We start from the raw sequence: 20,063 nt of genomic DNA, 5'->3' as shown, positions 1-20,063 counted from the left end.
AATTTGAGACAATGATAACCTGAGTAAATTTTAAATGATTTTATGTTGTAAGGTAAAAAAAAGCTTTCCAAGGAAACCTGGTCTTATGTGAAAAACTAATCGCCCACTAAACCTAATGACTGACTGATAGTTGTTGTCAAGACCATCTAATCTAAGACATAACCAGTGAGAAACCTCTTTTAAAACCATTACTGCATTTATTATAATGTGGCTGTGGCAGCAAACATTTGACAACAACCCGCTCCTTTGTGTTGGATCTTCATTGTTCACTACTATTCTCACTGTCTAGTCTGTGCTGATGACCACCTTTAACATCAGTGATGCAGATGTTCACTATGCACATATGTTACTGTTTTTTTGCGCCCTTTGATTTTTCCAAAATCCTACATTGGAAATTACATATTTTGTACCTGCTGTTTCTTTATTTAAATTGCACAGATTTTGTAAAGAGAATTAATCTCTGACCAATTATTTTAAAGTCTTTTTTGATGGATGCTATTAGAGAAATACCAGATGGTTTTATTGATAATATTATCTTTATCAATTATTTTTGTCAAAACAAATGACAGATTTCTGCCCACTGGAGAGAGGCACCAGCACCCCTCCGAGTACAAGGTATAGACAATAGATGGATGGACATTTCATTTATATTTTTCCATCAGAAATATCTGTTAGTCCTGTAACATCTCAGTGAAAAGTCTCTACAGTTTAGGAGCCCATGAATCAGAATATTAGTGCAATATGTTGTGAATTGCTTGCATACAAATAGAACAAAACAAAAATTCATCTAATTTAATTAGTAAGTGTTTCAGAAGTGGAGCTCGCGTTGCACACTTTAGACAAACATCAATACAACTCCCCACGTTTATAAAGGATCCTTATGCAAGGACTAAATGCAGGAATCATGTCAGCATCATACACAAATGCAACAATCAAAAACACCATGGCATGTAAAGCCGACCACTGTGGCTTGAGGTCCTTCTGCTATCAAATGTATTTTAGGTGTCTTTCTCCCCACAACGCCAACTCCGAAGTCTCTCACCCCAGAGCCGAGACACGTCACCCCCTCCCATTATTCTTCAGAGGGGGCCACACCCTGAAAGGTCAACCCTGCTCTAAACCACAAAGACAGGGCCAGTCTGTCAGCCTCCGTCTGAGGTCCCTGCTTCCCTTAGAATATCTAAAGTTATAGCCGCTGTTTTAAAAAAGTAACTTTCTAGGGCTGAAGTTATAGAAGGTTATTTTTTTTCATTGTACTTAATATCCAATTATGGAAAAGACCTAATGATCATGCAGATTTCCCTGCCAAAGAAAGATCTTAAAAGTTTTATTCAAAAGTGTGTGAAACTAACAACAATAAGTCAATTATGACTTTTTTAGCTCTGCACATACAAGCTTGGTGTGAAAGAAGTGACTCATGAGCAAACCAAAGTACATCCTGGTTTTAATTATTTAAAAGGAGTAAACGGCAGTGAGATGCTGCTGACAGAATACTCTTGATTAATTGATTGATCATCAGCAAGTGTGACCACATCGATAAAAGCAGGAACTTTGGCAGATTGCTGCTCTGGAGCATATGGTGTGGATTAAAACAATGCCAGGAAGGAAAGATAAGAGCAATGGCCTTAGAGAAGTAATTACTGTACGTAGGTATCTAACAAGTTTTAAAAGGCTATTTCCAAGCAATTTGAAGTTAATCATTCTAGAGAGAAATATTACTCACAAGCGGAACAGTTAAAAGTTTGGCTTGTTTGGAAAGGTTGCTTAGGTTGAATCTTCTCTCTAAAACTATGGCAGCATGCCTTAGTTTGCAAAGATGAACTGCAATAACTCCGGTCTAATCTGTCACTTGCAGAGATGAGACCAAAATGTTGACCATAACAACGCTAAAACCAATAAGCATACCAGCACAAACTTGTCATACCAATAGCTAAACATGATAGTGGAGGCGTGAAGATTTGGGCTTGTTTTGCAGCTGCAGGGCAAGCGAACCTTACGGTCATTAAGCCGGCCATCGATTGGACAATGATCCCATATGCAGCAGCACATAGTATACAATGAAATGTCTGAAAAAGAAAATAATCAGTGTTGCAATGGCCTAGTCAAAGTCTAGACCACAGCCTAACTACTTGTCTGCAAACCTCCACAAACCGAAGCAAGGTTGTAAAGAAGAGTGGATAAAATTCCTCCAAAACTACATGAGAGACTGTTAAAGTGATACAGAAAACGACTTGATGAAATTCTTACTAAGTGTTTAAATTATCCAACTGTAAGCTGCAAATTCTTCTACCTTTTATAAAACGCTGGTTTGTCAGCTTACTAAAGTGAGTTTAGATCAAATTAAGCTTTGCACTTTTTGAAGTAAAGAATTGGTCTCAATGACTGCACAGTGTCTTTTCATCTCCAAACAAACTCAAACTCCAGGCACAGGACTGGAGGCTTTTTCTGGTCCCAGTCAGGATTTATGACTGGGAGAATCACTCAGTCATGTCTACAGCAAGCGTTTGATTTCTCTAAACTCCAAAAAAACCTCCAGTCAACACTTCTCCTCTGGTTTTTGCTTCAGAGATTTAAAGGATCCCTCTGGAGTTTTTGACCTGCAGCAGAGCTTTGTGGCACTTTTTTACATGTGTGGCTTTTCGTTTTGTTTCTCTCACATGTGCATTGTGACACACAAAAAAGACAGTATTCGAGGCATATAGGCAACATTTTTTTAGAAAACTATCCATCACATTGCAAGAATACCCCTGAAACCTCTTTACTCTATTATTAACATACCAAGTGATAACATTATCCCTATAGGGAGAGTTTTATGACCACAGAATGAAGCCAAACCACAGCATCTGCAGCGTAAAGCTAAGAAAAATTACATGAATGTGTACTGGAGTTCACCCTGTTCTAGAAAAGTGAAATATAAGATTTCTTAATGCTGCTGTATTTTATGTGCTCCAATCTAGGCATCCATACATTAATGTCAATGTAAAGTTTCTCCCAATTTGTCCAAATCTGTCGCTCAGGTAGGTGGCGAGAGGTCACAGTTCACAGCTTTTAATTTTTGAAGTTCCCTCTGAAATATGAGCTTGTTCATCTAAAACCAAAAACCTCCTCCTGTCAAAGCTCCACAAGGCGGTTGCAATCAAAAAATGTCACCAGAAGGAATTAGATTCTAGTTCAGCTTTTTGACTCTGTTATCCTTCAGTGAGTTGGAGTTATTTATGGTGCTTTAGCACCTGGTCTTCTGGCTGGACGGCAGAGCAAAGCTGAAAAAGGCAAGATGGAGGTGAGATGAGCAAAAAATGTAAAAAAAAAAAACATGGACAAAAGACAGACAGATGGAGTGAATGGGGAGAAAATGGGAGAAGCCAGCTCTTGGCAGAGATGTTATTTCTGAGCAGAGACTAGGGGATATCTGACCAGGAATGCAGCTGGAAACTAAAGCCCCTTATCCACAGTGAAAAAAAACTCCTTCATTTTGCTTTCATTTTTTGGCTTTTTCTGCTTCCAGATTATGAAGAAGTGGTGAGAATTCCCAAAGGATCAGTGTTCATCCACATACAAGAGCTCAACATCTCCCTCAACTACCTTGGTAAGTTGAAACAAATGTTTGAAAAAGTCTTATTCAGATTGAAAACTCTTTTAAAAGAGAGGCCAATACAGCATAATTATTTACAAGTATAAGCACATAATTCTACTCAAAAAGCACGGTTCAGTACATATTTGGGCTTTAAACTTGGGTACGTTTTCGGTATGCTTCAGTCAAGAAAAATAAATAAAAATGTATATTTTTTTACTTCAGTCGTTAGTAATCAAAGGACTTTTTTTTCCAATTTTTTAAATTAATTTGTTTTTATTATGTTTTAAACCCTAAAACAAAATTGGTTAAATTAATTTTCAATTGATAAGCAGGCATAGATGCATGGATAGATAGATTATACAACAATATAACCAACTGAAAACAGTCAATGTTGTTGTTTAGGGATTTTAAGACTGTTCCCATTTTGGAGAATAAAACATGTTTAAATGTGTGAATGAGTGTGTGCATGGTTTTTTGTCCTGTATGTCTCGGTGTTGCCCTGCAATGGATTAGTGACGTATCCAGGATGTACCCTGCCTCTCGCCCGTAGACTGCTGGGGATAAGTACCAGCTTCCCCGTGACCCACTATGGAATAAGCAGTATAGAAGATGAATGAATGAATGAACATGTTTAAATCACTTTGGAGATGTTCTGATATTTCAACAATCTAGTGTCCCAGCTGTGCCTGAATGCAGCATGAGCAGTCAACTTGGATTCTTCCAACTAACGTTTTATAGATGTACAGGTATAGATGTTACAGGTAGCTGGGTTTGGACATTAAGTGAATTTACTCCAGTATCTGTGATGCTTACGTTCAGTTTACAGTTTTTCAGGTGAGTAATTAAGTGTAGCGCAAGCTGCTGTACATACAGTGCCTTGCGAAAGTACTCGGCCCCCTTGAACTTTTCAACCTTTTGCCACATTTCAGGCTTCAAACATAAAGATATAAAATTCAAATTTTTTGTGAAGAATCAACAACAAGTGGGACACAATCGTGAAGAAGAATGAAATTTATTGGATGTGTCAAACCTTTTTAACAAATAAAAAACTGAAAAGTCTGGCGTGCAATATTATTCGGCCCCCTTGCGTTAATACTTTGTAGCGCCACCCTTTGCTGTAATTACAGCTGCAAGTCGCTTGGGGTTTGTCTCTATCAGTTTTGCACATCGAGAGACTGAAATTCTTGCCCATTCTTCCTTGCAAAACAGCTCGAGCTCAGTGAGGTTGGATGGAGAGCGTTCATGAACAGCAGTCTTCAGCTCTTTCCACAGATTCTCGATTGGATTCAGTTCTGGACTTTGACTTGGCCATTCCAACACCTGGATACGTTTATTTGTGAACCATTCCATTGTAGATTTGGCTTTATGTTTTGGATCATTGTCTTGTTGGAAGATAAATCTCCATCCCAGTCTCAGGTCTCTTGCAGACTCCAACAGGTTTTCTTCCAGGATGGTCCTGTATTTGGCCCCATCCATCTTCCCATCAATTTTGACCATCTTCTCTGTCCCTGCTGACGAAAAGCAGGCCCAAACTATGATGCTGCCACCACCATGTTTGACAGTGGGGGTGGTGTGTTCAGGGTGATGAGCTGCGTTGATTTGACACCAAACATCGTTTTGCATTGTGACCAAACAGTTGGATTTTGGTTTCATCTGACCAGAGCACCTTCTTCCACATGTTTGGTGTGTCTCCCAGGTGGCTTGTGGCAAACTTTAAATGAGACTTTTTATGGATATCTTTGAGAAATGGCTTTCTTCTTGCCACTCTTCCATAAAGGCCAGATTTGTTCAGTGTACGACTGATTGTTGTCCTATGGACAGACTCTCCCACCTCAGCTGTAGATCTCTGCAGTTCATCCAGAGTGATCTTGGGCCTCTTGGCTGCATCTCTGATCAGTCTTCACCTTGTTCAAGATGAGAGTTTAGAGGGACGGCCGGGTCTTGGTAGATTTGCAGTGGTCTGATACTCCTTCCATTTCAATATGATTGCTTGCACAGTGCTCCTTGGGATTTTTAAAGCTTGGGAAATCTTTTTGTATCCAAATCCAGCTTTAAACTTCTCCACAACAGTATCTCGGACCTGCCTGGTGTGTTCCTTGGTCTTCATGATGCTCTCTGCGCTTTGAACAGAACCCTGAGACTATCACAGAGCAGGTGCATTTATACGGAGACTTGATTACACACAGGTGGATTCTATTTATCATCATCAGTCATTTGGGACAACATTGGATCATTCAGAGATCCTCACTGAACTTCTGGAGTGAGTTTGCTGCACTGAAAGTAAAGGGGCCGAATAATATTGTACGCCGCACTTTTCAGTTTTTTATTTGTTAAAAACGTTTGACACATCCAATAAATTTCATTCCACTTCACGATTGTGTCCCACTTGTTGTTGATTCTTCACAAAAAATTTGAATTTTATATCTTTATGTTTGAAGCCTGAAATGTGGCAAGAGGTTGACCAGTTCAAGGAGGACGAATACTTTTGCAAGGCACTGTATCTTTATCACTGTTGAAAAATGCTGACTTGAAGCTTGGGTTTGGTCCACCTTTCTTTCTCCAGCGTCACTGTAGCTGAATAAGAAACCTCAATGTTCCCAGATAGCAGATTCCAGAGACAGCTGGGAGTCTTATCTGTTTAGTAGTGATGGCAAGATGAAGCCTCGTAAAGCACTGAAGCTTTGCATCCAATTGGTTCACTCATGAGCCGAACTTCATGGTGTTTCATTAGCTCTACTGTGCCGCCAAGTGGATGATAAATGTATAACAGGCAGATTATGGTGTGTGAAGCTTTAAATTGAATAAGTAATGAATGGAGTTTCTGATGCTAGTACATATATTCTGAATATGCTCTTAATTTGTCTTTATGATACAATGGCTGGATCAAAAGGAAAAGTGGAAACAAATGGAGGAGAGGGTTGTAATGTGAATGTGCTTGTGTTACTTTGTAATCGTGCTTATGTTACTAGAAACAATATTTTGTTAATTTTTATTTTTTTTAAACGACTTCTCCACTGTTCTGGGCTTCAGATGATTTCTCTTTTTTTAGATGATTTCGCCTTTTCGCATTAGAAAAATACTTTCACAAGGCACAGATGAAGAAGCTGGAGCCAGAAAAGCAACAGCAAGTTTCTACAAGTTGGGAATCAGCAGCGTTTTGCTGCCCCTAATATCTCAAATCACGTGCAAACTGGCAACCCAATTCCTGAATCAGTCACGTGATACGGCCAACTCGCGAGGCTCCGAATGTCACCACAAGCCTCGAAACAGAAGGACACATCACTGCTGTTTAGTTTTGTTTTGGCATCGCTTTTTAAAGTTGCGACGCACACTTCATTCTGCACAAACTCATTCTGCATGTATTCAGCTTTAAAACCTGTATTTGTTTGGTTGACATGCATAAACGTTTAGGCACAAATACGTGTACCGTTACACCTCTACAAAGTATCATCTAGATTAAGAAAAATACAACCAATAGTCAGCTTGATTAGGTGAAAAAAACAATGTGCAAAAATAGAGCAGCAGAAACTTCAATAAAGCCACCACGTTGACCGCTTTCTTAGTCCATTAAAATTGACTTAAGCTTCCTCATGATAATCAGTTCTGTTCAGGTACTGGAAGGTAGCAGACCCTGCTAAAGTCTGGAGGCTAGCAAGTTAATGGTACTGGAGTACAGCCTACAATGTGAAGTAGCCAAAAGCTTCCATTTGGGTCAAAGAATAGGGTACTATACTTTAGATAGGGTACTTGAGGTTGGCATGCAGGATCGATAGTTGGTTACAGCAACAGATTAGCAGAGGTATTTGAGACCTCAGTTTAAATAAATCCTGACTCAATCCAGTAACATCTGAAAACATAATTGGTTATCCCAAAGAACACATAGCAGCTTTATAGATATGTTGTTCCTGTGAAGAATCAATCAGTAGGGCTGTGTATTGTTTACAGGCAGATTCAGTTGTCAGGGGTTCATTATAGATGCTAGCATCCAGCCAAAGACAGGATGCTAGCAGGGTACTAGTACTGGAGGTCAGCAGACAGCACCAATAGACAGAGGACAGTAGCCGAGGGCACATGCATGTACAAGAGGATAAGAAGCTGGCAACTAGGGCACTTCCTAACTGACTAATTAAGAGGGTGAGTTACAGAAGGACCAGGCAATGGAAGGTGATGAACAGTGTTGATAGCTGGGGGCTGGCAGCTGGGTCCCAGAAAGATTAGGTGCTGGAGGTTAGCCCAACAGTGGATGGCTATCAGCAAGGACCAGCTGCTGCAGGTTGGTACTTTAGTCTCAGTCCAGATTAAAATTATTAACAAAAATAAATGATCCAAGACATGTTTAACTTACCGATATGATGTTTTGTGGATAATAACTTGTGTCAAAAAGACAAAAAAAGACAATAAATTACAAATAAATAAATAAATCAAAGCCATAGCTCTGAAACAGATCTTCAACGCCGTCTCCTTGTAAGCCACTGTCTTGACTGCCATCTTGTTTTATGTACATTTTATGTAATTAAATGTAATTTTCAAACCTAAAGAACACTCCTCTGTATTCCAGTCCTGAAGAATAAAAATGACCAGTATTTTATCAATGGGAAGCTTACCAATGACACGTCTCGAAGGTTCAACGCCGCCGGGACCACTTTCTACTACAAGCGGCCCACTGATGGACCAGAAACTATTGAAGCTCCGGGCCCAACAAACATCACCCTCATTGTCATGGTAAGACTAGAACATATAAACCTCTGTGCATGTTTTGAACACCAGGATTGTTCAAAACATGCACAGTTATGAGTTACCTAATAAAGCGAGATGAGTGAATCTATTCCTGTTTTGTGTTCATGTGTTTAGGTGCTGATGAAGGAGGACAACCCAGGGATCCACTATCGTTTCAACTCGCCAGTCAGCAGGGATCCCATGAGCGGCTTCGCCTGGCAGTACACGTCCTGGTCTCACTGCTCAGCTTTGTGTGCTGGAGGTAGGAAGGCATCAAAAAACAGCAATAAATGTTGAAATGTGTTTTAATGGCACTGACTGCTCAACCCCTAACCAGAACATGAAGAAAGAAGTCCATTAGAATGAAATGCAACTGTAAAAACACATATTTTTTCTTTCTTGCTGATCCATACACATGGATCAGTCAAACCATTATGACCACTGACATGAAAAGTAGCACTGTTGGTTAAAACTGTGATACCATGAATGAGACCCTTCAGGTGATAATGTTTAACGCTAATTGATTTAATTGTCTCTCCTGCTGAGTGTTTAACTAAACTCTGCTCACACTGAACTGCAGTTTAATATATTCTGTGGTTCCCCTGTATTTCTGAAAGATTTAAAATGTGCCATGGTCTCTAGATTATGTTGCATTGAGTTTTGCTGAGATTTTGTTTGTATGTTTTTATGTGTGTGTACCCTGTGCTTTAGATGTCTTTGTGGTTATTATCACTTAAATTAAGTGCCACGGCATTCTGACTTTGTAAGCCCTACCTAAAAGAAATAAATGTCATTGCTGTAAACAAAGGCTGCACGGTGGAGCAGATGATAGCACTGTTCTCTTGCAGCAAGAAGGTCCTGGGTTCAAATGCCGACCTTGGGAAAAGATAATAAAACTCCTCAAATAAGATAGAGTGTGGCAACAGAAATCTCAATGAGCTCTGTCAAAAATTTGGAACAAGTTCAAACAAAACGGGGATTGTTTTTTCAGGATGTTGATGTATTTTTGCCTCAGAGCAAAGAGCTTTCATACATTTGTTTGGGGCAAAACACATAACAACTCAGTGCCATGGCCAGCGAACGGTGCGGATCTCAATCCAGTTGATAATTTATTGGTGAAAATTGAAAAAAGGGCTTTATGAGAAGAATCCATTGTGCAAAGACGGTCTGCCAACTTCTGTTTGAGAATGTTGCACCACGATTTGTTGAGGAGTCCTGTTTTTCATTAGTAAACTTGATGCCCTAAAGAATTCAAAGTGTTTTAAAATCTAGATCAGGTGAAAAAACATACTAAAGGTGAATTAATTGCAATCTGTTTTTTTGTTTTATTTCAAAAAGCCAGAATGTCCAATTTAAAAATTTGTTTCATATATGTGATATTTGTTTTTTTTTAGTTTTTTTTTTACTTAACAAAACATTAAAAAAAAAACGAAAAAACATAAAAAACCTGAACATCTTTAGGTGTTCCTTGCTGGTATTTTACTGGACTGGACTCCATTTTGCCTTCAGGACTGTCTACATTCTTTGCACCTTCGATTTGGATGTTAAATGCGTTAAAGATTTTGGTTGACATGTTGGGGTCATTCACTCGCTGCAGATTTGTCGGCTACTCATCCATGATGCAAATCTCCCCTTCCACTGCATCCTAAGGGGGCTGTGACTGTGAAGGACGTTAGAGCACTGTGAACTTATTGTTCAAGAAACCAGTTTGAGATGATTTAACCTAGTAACATGGTGCAATATCCTGCTGGACGTAGCCTAAAGAAGATGGGTAAAGTGCACTTATTAAGGGACAGTTATTGTCAGCCGTAATACTCAGGTAGGCTGTGGACTTTAAATAGTCCTTAGGGATTCAAAGAGTAACAAAACAACACCTTTCCACCAGCATGAATCCCACAAGGCAGGGTGGATCCATGTTTTCATGTTGTTTAAGCCAAACTCTGACCTGTCAATTTGAATGTTGCAATGTAAATCAAGACTTATTGAACCAGGCAATGTTTTTTCATCTGTCTTTTCTCACCTGTGGTCAGGTGTACAGATCCAACAAGTTGTGTGTAAGAGGCAGTCAGATCTTACAGTCGTCTACAATCACTTCTGTGACAAGAAGAACAAACCCAAAGAGAAGAGAAGATCCTGCAACACTGAGCCGTGCTCCCCAACGTGAGTCCTGATGACTTTATTACTGCATTAATGTAAATTAAAAACTTTTCATGCATTTCATTTTTTGTGACTGCAGCATGAGTGGATATTAAAAGCAAATGGCAGGGTTTTCTCTGCTTCTAGCTGGCGGACAGGAGAGTGGTCGGAGTGCAGCCGCAGCTGTAACGGCGGCCTGCGGACTCGGGAAGTGTTATGTAAAAGAAGGATCTCTGCGATGGAGGAGAAGGTCCTGGACGACTCGGCCTGCACCTCCTCTCGCCCTTTGTTCACAGAGCCCTGCAGCAACCATAGCTGTCCTCCTGAGTGGCTGGCCTTGGATTGGTCTGAGGTAGAAACAACTTTTTGCAGTCATGTATGCTTTACTTGACCTCTCTTTGAACAGCGTGAGTTAATAGTTTTTACTTTGTGCAACTATAACTTCCATTAGTGATTCTTTATCAGTTTAAAAGGTTCTTCTTGTTTCTAAAGTTCTTTGTAATGCAGCAGCGGCACATGCATGAGCGTAATAATGTCAAGTGGTTTTACAGAAACCACACACAGGATCTTGGCTTTGTTTCTTGTGCAGCTGCTGCTCCCTGCTGGGCAGATTAAGATTTTCTTTTGCATGCTACGACCGCAGTGACCTCCTGTAGCACCCTGCCAGCTCCTCCATCTTCTCATCATCCTGCCTGACTCTTTAAACATAGTTTCTTTCTGCAGTGCACACCCAGTTGTGGTCCTGGCTACAGACAGCGTGTGGTATTGTGTAAGAGCGGAGAGAGCGGTGACACATTGCCAGACCTAAAGTGTCCCAAACATGGCCGACCCACCTCCAGGATGCGCTGTAACCTGCAGCGCTGCCCTCCGCCTCTGTGGGTCGCAGGTCCGTGGGGCGAGGTAAGACAACAGATATATCTTTTATCCTATGTATCCTATGTTGTTCAGTACAGTCATGTGATGATGAATAGAAAGTACAACCTCTTTTAATTATGGGTTTTACCTTTTAGGACACTTTAAAAGATACTTGGTGTTTAGCAGGATTTTTGTAAATTCAACCTGGAGTTTACAAAAATCAACAACAGACTCCACATGTCATTTTAATAAAACAAAGAAAATACAAAGTGGTAATCTTGTGTGTTGAAAATTATGTTCACCTATCATTCAGTAGTTTTAGAACTACCTTAAGCAGGAAAAACATGAACCTTTATAATCTCTAACAGTGCTGCATAGGACTTTTGGCTCATTTTTCTTTAAACATTTGCTTTCACTAATTCAGGATTGCAGGCATTGCTTTCTAAACAGGTGTCTTAAGGTTCCAGTTAACATTTTGATCACATTGAGGTCTGGACTTTGACTAGGCCATTGCAACAGCTAAATTCTTTTGTTTTTCAGTCAATATGTAGTAGATTGGTTGCCGTATTCATGATCATTATTTCTTATGACCCCAATTGGGCCAAACCTCAGCTGCTGAACAAATGAACATGCATTTAACTGTAGAGTACTTTGGTATGCAGACGTTGTTTATGGTTGACTGGTTTATGGTGAGGTATCCCGGCCCTGTGGCTGCGAAACAAACCAAAATAATCACACCTCCACCATCGTGCTTGATGGTTGGTGTTTGTGCTGAAAAGCTGGTTTTGTTTTCCTATAAACATGGTGCTGTGCATTATGGCCCAACATTTTGAGGTCTTGTTGTTCAAGCCTAACTCATGCTGCAATCGTTTTGAAGATGTTTATTTATTACAAAGAACTGTCCCAGACATCCTGGGAGATTTGGCATGTTCCTAAATGTTTTTTTCTTAAAATATTTCTGAAGTTGGGTGCGGCATTGGTGCTGGGGTAATGCATGTCTTCCCCTCTCTCTCTCCACCCTACTTTCTGTTGGTCAACGTGCAAAAGCGAGGCCACTAGTGCCTAAAAATAAAAATAAACATGTTTCCTAAGTTGATGGGCAGCAACAATAGCTTCTCTAAGGTCATTGCTGATGACTTTCCTTCCTGGCTAAAACACACCTGTGTTGCCCAGACCAACAAACTGCTATAATCCATGCTTATATAGAAGTGTCCACATCTATTAATGATTAAATGCTCAGTTACATTTGATGAGGAGCACCAGGCTGCTACTTTCCTTCTTAATTCCTATGGAAGCAGCAAGGATGTACTTTTGTTTTTTTGATTTTTTTTGCACAGCTTTTCAATTTTATAATTGGTTGAAAAAAATTGACATTGTTAAGTCTCTTTTGCTTTTTACACTAGAGAATAAATATTTTAGAACCTTGTGAAGATTACATGTCTTTACAGAGAGCAATGAGAGAGCAGTCACTGTAAAATTGTTTTTTTTCAAGCTTTAAACAAAACCTAGAACAAAAGACAAAATGATTAAGGAGTTGACATTTTAAACAGTTCTCAGCGTTTTAGATCAAATCATCGTATTATTTCAAAAAGCTGTCAATATATCCCAATCCAGGATGTTTTATGACAGATGTTTTATCCATTTTGGGCCCTTATAAGGATAAAACAAAACAGTACTGTACTTCCTGTTACCTGCTGAAAGTCACAAGTTCTCTCACCGCCTGAATGAGTAGCACATGTGTCAACACGTCTGGACAAGCTACAGAAAACAGTTTACTTTTAAATAGCTTTTTGCACCTTAATTACTTCAGTTGACTTCATTTTGAATCAGCTTCCACTCCACAACCCATTTCAGGAGCCAGGGTATAGCTTTCTATAGGTAGGTAGTTTTTGTTCTCCCTTGTGTTTCCCCTGCAGGAACCAGTACAAAATCAAAGTTCCAGTTTAGAAATCTTTTCTATTAATGGCCCTGTTTGGGACTTTTTGGATGACCCCTGATCTAAAACGGGAGCTTTTTACTGTGATGATGTAAAGTATTTATCACAGGTTGAATATTTCCAACATTTTGTTTCAGTCATCTCCCATTTTAAACCCCTCTACAGTTCATGTTTTCTGTCAAATTCTAATTACACAACGGAAAGTCTGAATCTTTATTTACAGACATTTAATCCCACCCACCTGTGCTTAATATCACAGGGGTGACATTCAAATACAATTTTAAAATTAGCCAATCTTAGCGCAAAATTTCAAATAAAGGAAGCGAGGACTTCTGCTTTTAAACATCTCCACTCAGACGAAGCGAGTAAAGCACCGGACTGTTGATCATTCACCAATTTTAGGTTTGAATGTAGGCGACATCCTGCTGCTGCAGCTGCAGCATGTGTGTTGGGTTCCTGTTCCTACGATGCACATATTGCAGGCTTTAATTATTAAAGATCTGTGGATTCTTCTTCTAAGTTAAAACTTACTTTAATTCAGTTTTAGAGCCTAAACTTTGGGAAATTGTCATAAATATGCCCTCGGATAACAGGTTGTAATCCTGATTGGAGCTCTGCGTTATTCTTTCTCCTGCAGTCATGAGTTGCATTTTCTCACAGTTTGCAGTACCTGGCTTTTAAAGTACAGCCGCTTTGAAAATATCTTAACTTAATGTGTTTGTGGTCTGATTAGGCCATTCATAGGCGGATTCTGGATGCCGAGATCTGTGCACACAAATCGCAGCTGCGCTCTTCCAGGAGGAAGAGGCGCTCAGAAGCATTGAATGTAATCTATGCAGAAAAGCCCAGGTTCCTGCATCATTTCAACTGCCTATGCAGATAAAATGGTTCCTGAAAGTTAAGTGTTGAAGAAAAAGTGTTCAAAAACCCGTAGTTTTTTGAGTGTTTTTTTTTTTTATTCAGTACCAAATTCCGAACTAAAGACTGGGTTACAGTGATCTGGCAGATCTTTAGTATGGTCTGTCCACAGATTTGAAAACAAAAATTTATTTTTGAGTTTTCTACCAGCCAGTTACTAGTCAGGGCTGCTTAGCATAAAATTTGATGATTTTTAGTCACTTCAGTCAATTGCTTAGTGGATCTACAGTCCTGATACATAGAACCCTAGAGCTGAAAGAGGGTGTGCTTTGTTTTTATTCTAACTAATTATTCTAAGGCTTTGCCTAATTACTTGGACTAATTTGATCTTAGTACACATGTCGTTGCTTTATCAGTGACACTTTGACATTTGATCTTTTTAAGGAAACCATTGTAGGGCAGTGCTTTCTAGGATCTAGCAGAGATAACGGGAAGTTGCTTTTTGGAGCCAGGAAGCTAGCTGTCACACCACATCGTTACTCAGGGGAAACTCTTTACCGGTGAAGCCATTTGTCTATCATTGTACGTTCACTGTTAACCGTTGTAGATTTCAAGAACAAACAGGAAATAGGTCAAAAATTATTTATTTTTATGGGAGTGGAAAAGTGGAGGTGGTGGAGGAGTATAAATACCTCAGTGTCCACCTGGACAACAGGTGGTGGGGTTGCAGCACCAGAGCCAGGGGACTTTAAAAAGCTCAACAAGCTAACAAAGAAACCTGGCTCTGTTCTGAGGACTCCTCTGGAACCTCTGGAGATCATTGTGCAAAGAAGGATTCTTCATAAAATGAAGAACATTATGGAGAACCCTGAGCATCCTCTTCATGAGACTGTCCTACAACAACAGAGTGTCTTCAGTCAGAAGCTTCTTCAGATCTGCTGTAAGACGGAGCACTACAGGAGATCCTTCCTGCCCACAGCCATCAGCATCTACAACAGCTCTTTAAAGAAACGTGGATAATATGAGCTATAACAAAATTTAATTTCCCTTTGGGATGAATAAGTTATTTCTATATTGAATTGAATTAGTCTTCCTGTAAATACTTAGTTTAGGAAACTGGTAAGATTAAATTAAACTTTCAGAGAGAAGGTTTGAAAACACTTCCATCTCCTAAAATGTCTAGTCTGTCTCAGATTTAGGAGGACTATTTTTGTATAAACCGTGTTTTTGTGGTCCAGTGCTCTGCCAGGTGTGGTCTGGGTCAGGAGATGCGTTCGGTGCAGTGTCTCGCCCACACCGGCCAGCCATCCACCGAGTGTCTGGAGCATCAGCGGCCCGCGGCCATGCAGCAGTGCAAGAGCAAATGTGACCCCAGTCTGCCCATCGATACAGAGAACCCAGAAGGTCAGAGGCCAAATTTCAGTGCTGGTAATCTTCTCTGTCTTTTAGTCTCACCTTTTAAACCAAGAAATTTTCACTTATTTAAATTATATTTTGGGAGGTTTAAATCTAAACAGTTTAACTACCATAAATCTTAGCCTATGCCTACACTATTAGGAAAAACACTTTGTCAGTATATTAATTTATTTTTGTTATTAAGTCATTCCACTTTTTAAAGGCTTGCGGAGTGAGGACCAAACCTGATAGATGCATCAATTAATCTAATTTTTTCCCTCCTTCTGGATTAAATTTGGATTATTCTAGGGTCTTTACCAGACCACAGCAGTTTAATAAAAATATTTTTGTGGATTCATTTGATTTTATCAATGATCTTAAATGCTCAATCCTCAAAAGCTGCAGCCTATATTTATTGATTGTAACATTTGTACCAATATCTTGTGTAGGGTCAAATAAGCTTAGCATACATTATTAAACAGATCTCAATCAGTCAAAAATAGTTTGATAAATAGAATCAACTATTGCCTATTGGTAATCATACTAATATACTTTAATGCTTATTTAAGTAAAAAATGAAGAACATAAAATAACATAAACAGCTTTTATTTCACATTGAGAAACAGGTGTTTGACTGTTATGGATTAATTGAATCAAACTGTTTTATGCCATCTGCTGATGTTCTTACAGGGCAGCTTCCTACTTTCTGGATTAATCTAGATTTTAATCTTAATCATGTTGGGTTAGACTAGAGTGATTCTCCTTCTTTGTTTTTGCAGAGTGTAAAGATGTGAGCACTGTGGCATACTGCCCCCTGGTTCTCAGGTTCAAGTTCTGCAACCGGCCATATTTCAGACAAATGTGCTGTAGGACCTGTCAGGGACACTGACGCTGCTGCTGCTGTTGGGGGTCAAAAAGTAAGACCGCACCTTTTCCACTGAGCCTCGCAGCAGCCTTCACAGTGTCTCTGTCAGTTCAAGGATGGGATCCATTGTTGATGCTGACAAACAGATGCACGGTCCTGAAATTAGTCAGATGGATGCTTTCCAGATCTGAAATCTCGGGTCCAAACATCGTTCCACTGGAGGAGAGGGTCGATCGCTGGAACCTGGAAAGGGAAGGACGGAGGCAGCAACTGTCCTCCATCGTCTGTCAGGACGAGCCCTCTCTTTGTCTTTGTCTCTAAACTTTGCCTTTGTCTTAATATTTTGGTGCTATATGTTTTACTTTGGCTACAGGACTGGTTGCAGTAATCTTAAACTCCACTTGTTATTACTTCAGTGGCCTTAATGTTTAGCCTGTTATAAGTTTTTTAAACATCCACTTTGAACGGAAAATAATTTTCAGATATCTGTGCCCACGAACAGATTAGCTCCTATGATTTTAAAACATATTTTTATGTTATCTGATAGCTTTTACTTGACTCATCGTTTTTATGTCATTGTTTTGTTGCATATCAATATAACCATCGAGTCCTCACAGATATTGGGTTATATGGGCAGATTTGGATTTGCACGAAGAGTCTGCAATCAGAGGACTCTTGTGTGTTTTGTGTTTCTTGTCCCATCATTCAGCTTGATGTCTGTGGATGTTTTGGAAAATGCCTCAGTCTTGCCATTTCACTAGTTTACCTGCAGTTTATCACCTCTGCTGCATTAAACAACTACATGCCGTAGAGATTTACTGAAAATTGTTAAACATTTTTATACATTAGGACGTAGGGTTGTATTGTGTCTGCGGACTTTGACATCTTTGGCATAATGTCCCTCTCAATCATCAGATTTCACTTTGTGCTGGCTGGCTGTAAACGTTTTACTTTATGTTTTTCCCAAATGTGCAAAGGTGCAAATAGTGAGTGGAAACACGGAGCACAGTGAGTCACAGTGAGTCAGTTGTGCCAACAGCAAGAAGCCAACAGAGATTAAAGGCAAATTAAGATTATTTTACATTAGGAAAGCTGATCTGAGCATAAAAGTATAATTGTTTAGGCATGACTCCCGTCTTTCAGACAGTATCCACCACAATTCTCCTTACGCTGCAGCTACAATGTGCAAAACCTTTAAACACTCCATAATTCTGTAATGACATGCTTCTGTGGCTGCTGATGTCTTATTCCCTTTTAGAGGACGTTTTCTAAAGATCTTTTAAAAGGATTATTTGGACTTTAGCTGCTTTTAACACATTTTCCTTCCAGACCTTGGAATATGGACAAGTTGAAGACAAAAAAAAAAACCAAAAACATCGAACCTAAAACCTATTGACAGCACATTTCTTTGGGAATATTTGTTTTGGTTCTAAGTATTTTTCTTTTTTCTTGAAACTATGTTTTTCTGTGTGTTTATGTGACCTTACAGTCGTAACAGATCTAATTTCAGTTCTTTTTAAACATGTCTGCATGTGAAAACGACTCTTGTCACTTAACCTTTGGTGCATTTTTCTGCTCAAATGATATTAAGGTCAGAGTGGAACTGGGAGGAAAAACTGTGACAAAGCAGCCTAAGTAAAAAAAAAAAAAAACTTTTTTGTGTGAATGCAATAGTGTCATGTCACAGCCTTTTTAATTTGATATGACATTATCCAAACACAAAGCAACTCTGAATTCTGGGGTTTAATGTCCAAGGTAGAGGCTGGTCATTTCACTCCTGCACAGTTTTATACTTTAGTAATTTTGGTCTTTTTGCATCCAGATGGAGCTGTCTGCTATGAGATGTTTACAGTCATCCATGCGCCCAGTGGCACGAGAACGTTTCCTATTCGTCTTCACAACTGATTAGTGGCAAGGAGACAGAGTGACCCAAAGCCATTAAATGTGCACATGTTTTATACCACTATTGATTTCTTTATAATTTTCAATATCGTCTTAATCAACAGTTCTCCAGGCTTTCTGAAAGTCTGTAGAGCATCCGTTTGCACATTGGCTGCTTATTTACCTGTTTTCTGTCCAGTTCTTGAACCCGACCATGACGGTATACAGTACAGTGAGAGGAGAGTGGACATGTGAAGAACCAAAAAGAGCTATACGCAGCAGAATGGCACTGTTTAAATGTCACATCTTCAGGAAACTGTAAAAAATACAACAAAGACAGAAGACCTGACTGCATAGAGAAAGAAATGTCTCATACCAACTGTGCATTAGTTCATACCCAAATTCAGGTCATTTTGTATTGAAAGTAACTTTCTATAATCTACTCCTAGTCCACTGTAACAAAATATGATTATGTGGCTCTGGTAAATTGAGTCTCGTTTGATCAGAGGTTAAAAGCCAACTGGTTTAAACTGGAACTGCAACCACAATCAGTGGAAATAGTAAAGCAAGGGTTAAAAAATGTGGGTATGAAATAGAAAGAGGGACGAATTAACCAGAAAAACTTATTCAGTTTCTACAAATTAAGACTACAGAGAATTATCACTGAATTAGATTCAGAAACCCCAAATCTTCCTAGAGATAAAGAAAAAAAAGCGCCTTGTTTTCAAATGTATTGATAAAACATGCTGACCTCATAGAACCACCATTTCAATGCTGACACCTGTTGCTTTCTGAGTCTACACAAAGTCTATTTTTAAAGCGGCACGTTGTCCCAATTTTTGGTACGAGCTCAGCTGATCTGGATATGCTCGTTGCTAATTTCGTAGAGCGGTTTTAATGACGCATAAACTGCATTTCCACTGTTTCTCAATCTAGGAGAGAATAATTCAAGAAATGCTGCGTTAGAGACTTCTAGGGATCAGTCATCGAGCCTCATGGCCTCACTGTGACGCCCACTGTGCTCTGAAATCTGCTGTGGCTGAGTCAACACATATAGCAGCTGAGTGCAACACTCAAACGTTGCATAGTTTCTTTGTGAAGAAAGGAAGCAACTGTCTCTTTGTGGGGACTGGCTGCAATGTTACTCCTGTTACTTTTGGTGGTGCTTTGGTTTTGAATGGTGCTATTTGTTCACTGCTGTTTGTTTCTCATGTATCATTTAAACAACTGTTAAAATCGTTTATTTAAAAATCAGCTTGAGCCTTTTTTTTTATGTTACAGATGTGCAAAGTAAAACGCATAGTGATGAAGTGTAAAAGTGCAGCTGTTTGTAAAGGTCCATCCACTAGAGGTCCTCTTTGATTCATGTGCTCATTCTTTTAAAAATATAATTTATTTTAATGATCTCTCACATTTAGTGATAATTAGCGCTATTAAATCAAAACATCTTTATCAGATGTTTATCACAGACACAGTCTCCTGAGAAGATTTGAACAATGATGAAGTAATCAATCGCAGCATGACACATACTTTTCATGCTTATATAGCATTTTACAAAAGTCTATACCCCCTGAACTTTTGGATTTTATACAATTTTACAAATAAAAATCTGAAAAGTGTGGCGTGCAATTGTATTCAGCCCCCAGAGTCAATAATTTGCAAAAGCAGCTTTCATTGCAACTACAGCTGCAGGTCTCTGCAAGCTTTGACAATCTCACTAACTTTTAGAGCTAAAAGAGACAATTCACACAAAAACTCACACATAAACCTTAAATCACTTGTCTGGCAAATGTTCCTAAAGAGAACGACATCATTGGACAACACCACCCATTAACATGTCTCATTTA

General features: G+C 39.2%; 1 protein-coding gene across 2 annotated transcripts in view; it reads left to right on the top strand.

The window, feature by feature from the left end:
• The window catches only part of adamts10 (ADAM metallopeptidase with thrombospondin type 1 motif, 10), a 75,161-nt gene extending 55,326 nt beyond the window's left edge, over nt 1-19,835 (top strand). Inside the window, exons 19-26 of one of the 2 annotated variants that reach the window (XM_047375892.1) lie at nt 3,506-3,586; nt 8,133-8,296; nt 8,426-8,552; nt 10,321-10,450; nt 10,574-10,778; nt 11,150-11,326; nt 15,314-15,479; nt 16,250-19,835. In XM_047375892.1, the coding sequence (XP_047231848.1) occupies nt 3,506-3,586; nt 8,133-8,296; nt 8,426-8,552; nt 10,321-10,450; nt 10,574-10,778; nt 11,150-11,326; nt 15,314-15,479; nt 16,250-16,359 (1,160 nt within the window). In that variant the 3' untranslated portion in view covers nt 16,360-19,835. Of the gene's footprint in view, nt 1-3,505; nt 3,587-8,132; nt 8,297-8,425; nt 8,553-10,320; nt 10,451-10,573; nt 10,779-11,149; nt 11,327-15,313; nt 15,504-16,249 lie in introns of both variants that reach the window. The other variant, XM_047375891.1, reaches the window with a different exon arrangement.
• The last annotated feature ends 228 nt before the right edge of the window (nt 19,836-20,063 follow it).

Source organism: Girardinichthys multiradiatus, chromosome 9, assembly GCF_021462225.1.
Source record: "Girardinichthys multiradiatus isolate DD_20200921_A chromosome 9, DD_fGirMul_XY1, whole genome shotgun sequence".
In the NCBI taxonomy this organism is placed as follows: Eukaryota; Metazoa; Chordata; class Actinopteri; order Cyprinodontiformes; family Goodeidae; genus Girardinichthys; species Girardinichthys multiradiatus.
Note: the sequence above shows the minus strand (reverse complement) of the source record. Positions and strands in the feature narration are given on the sequence as shown.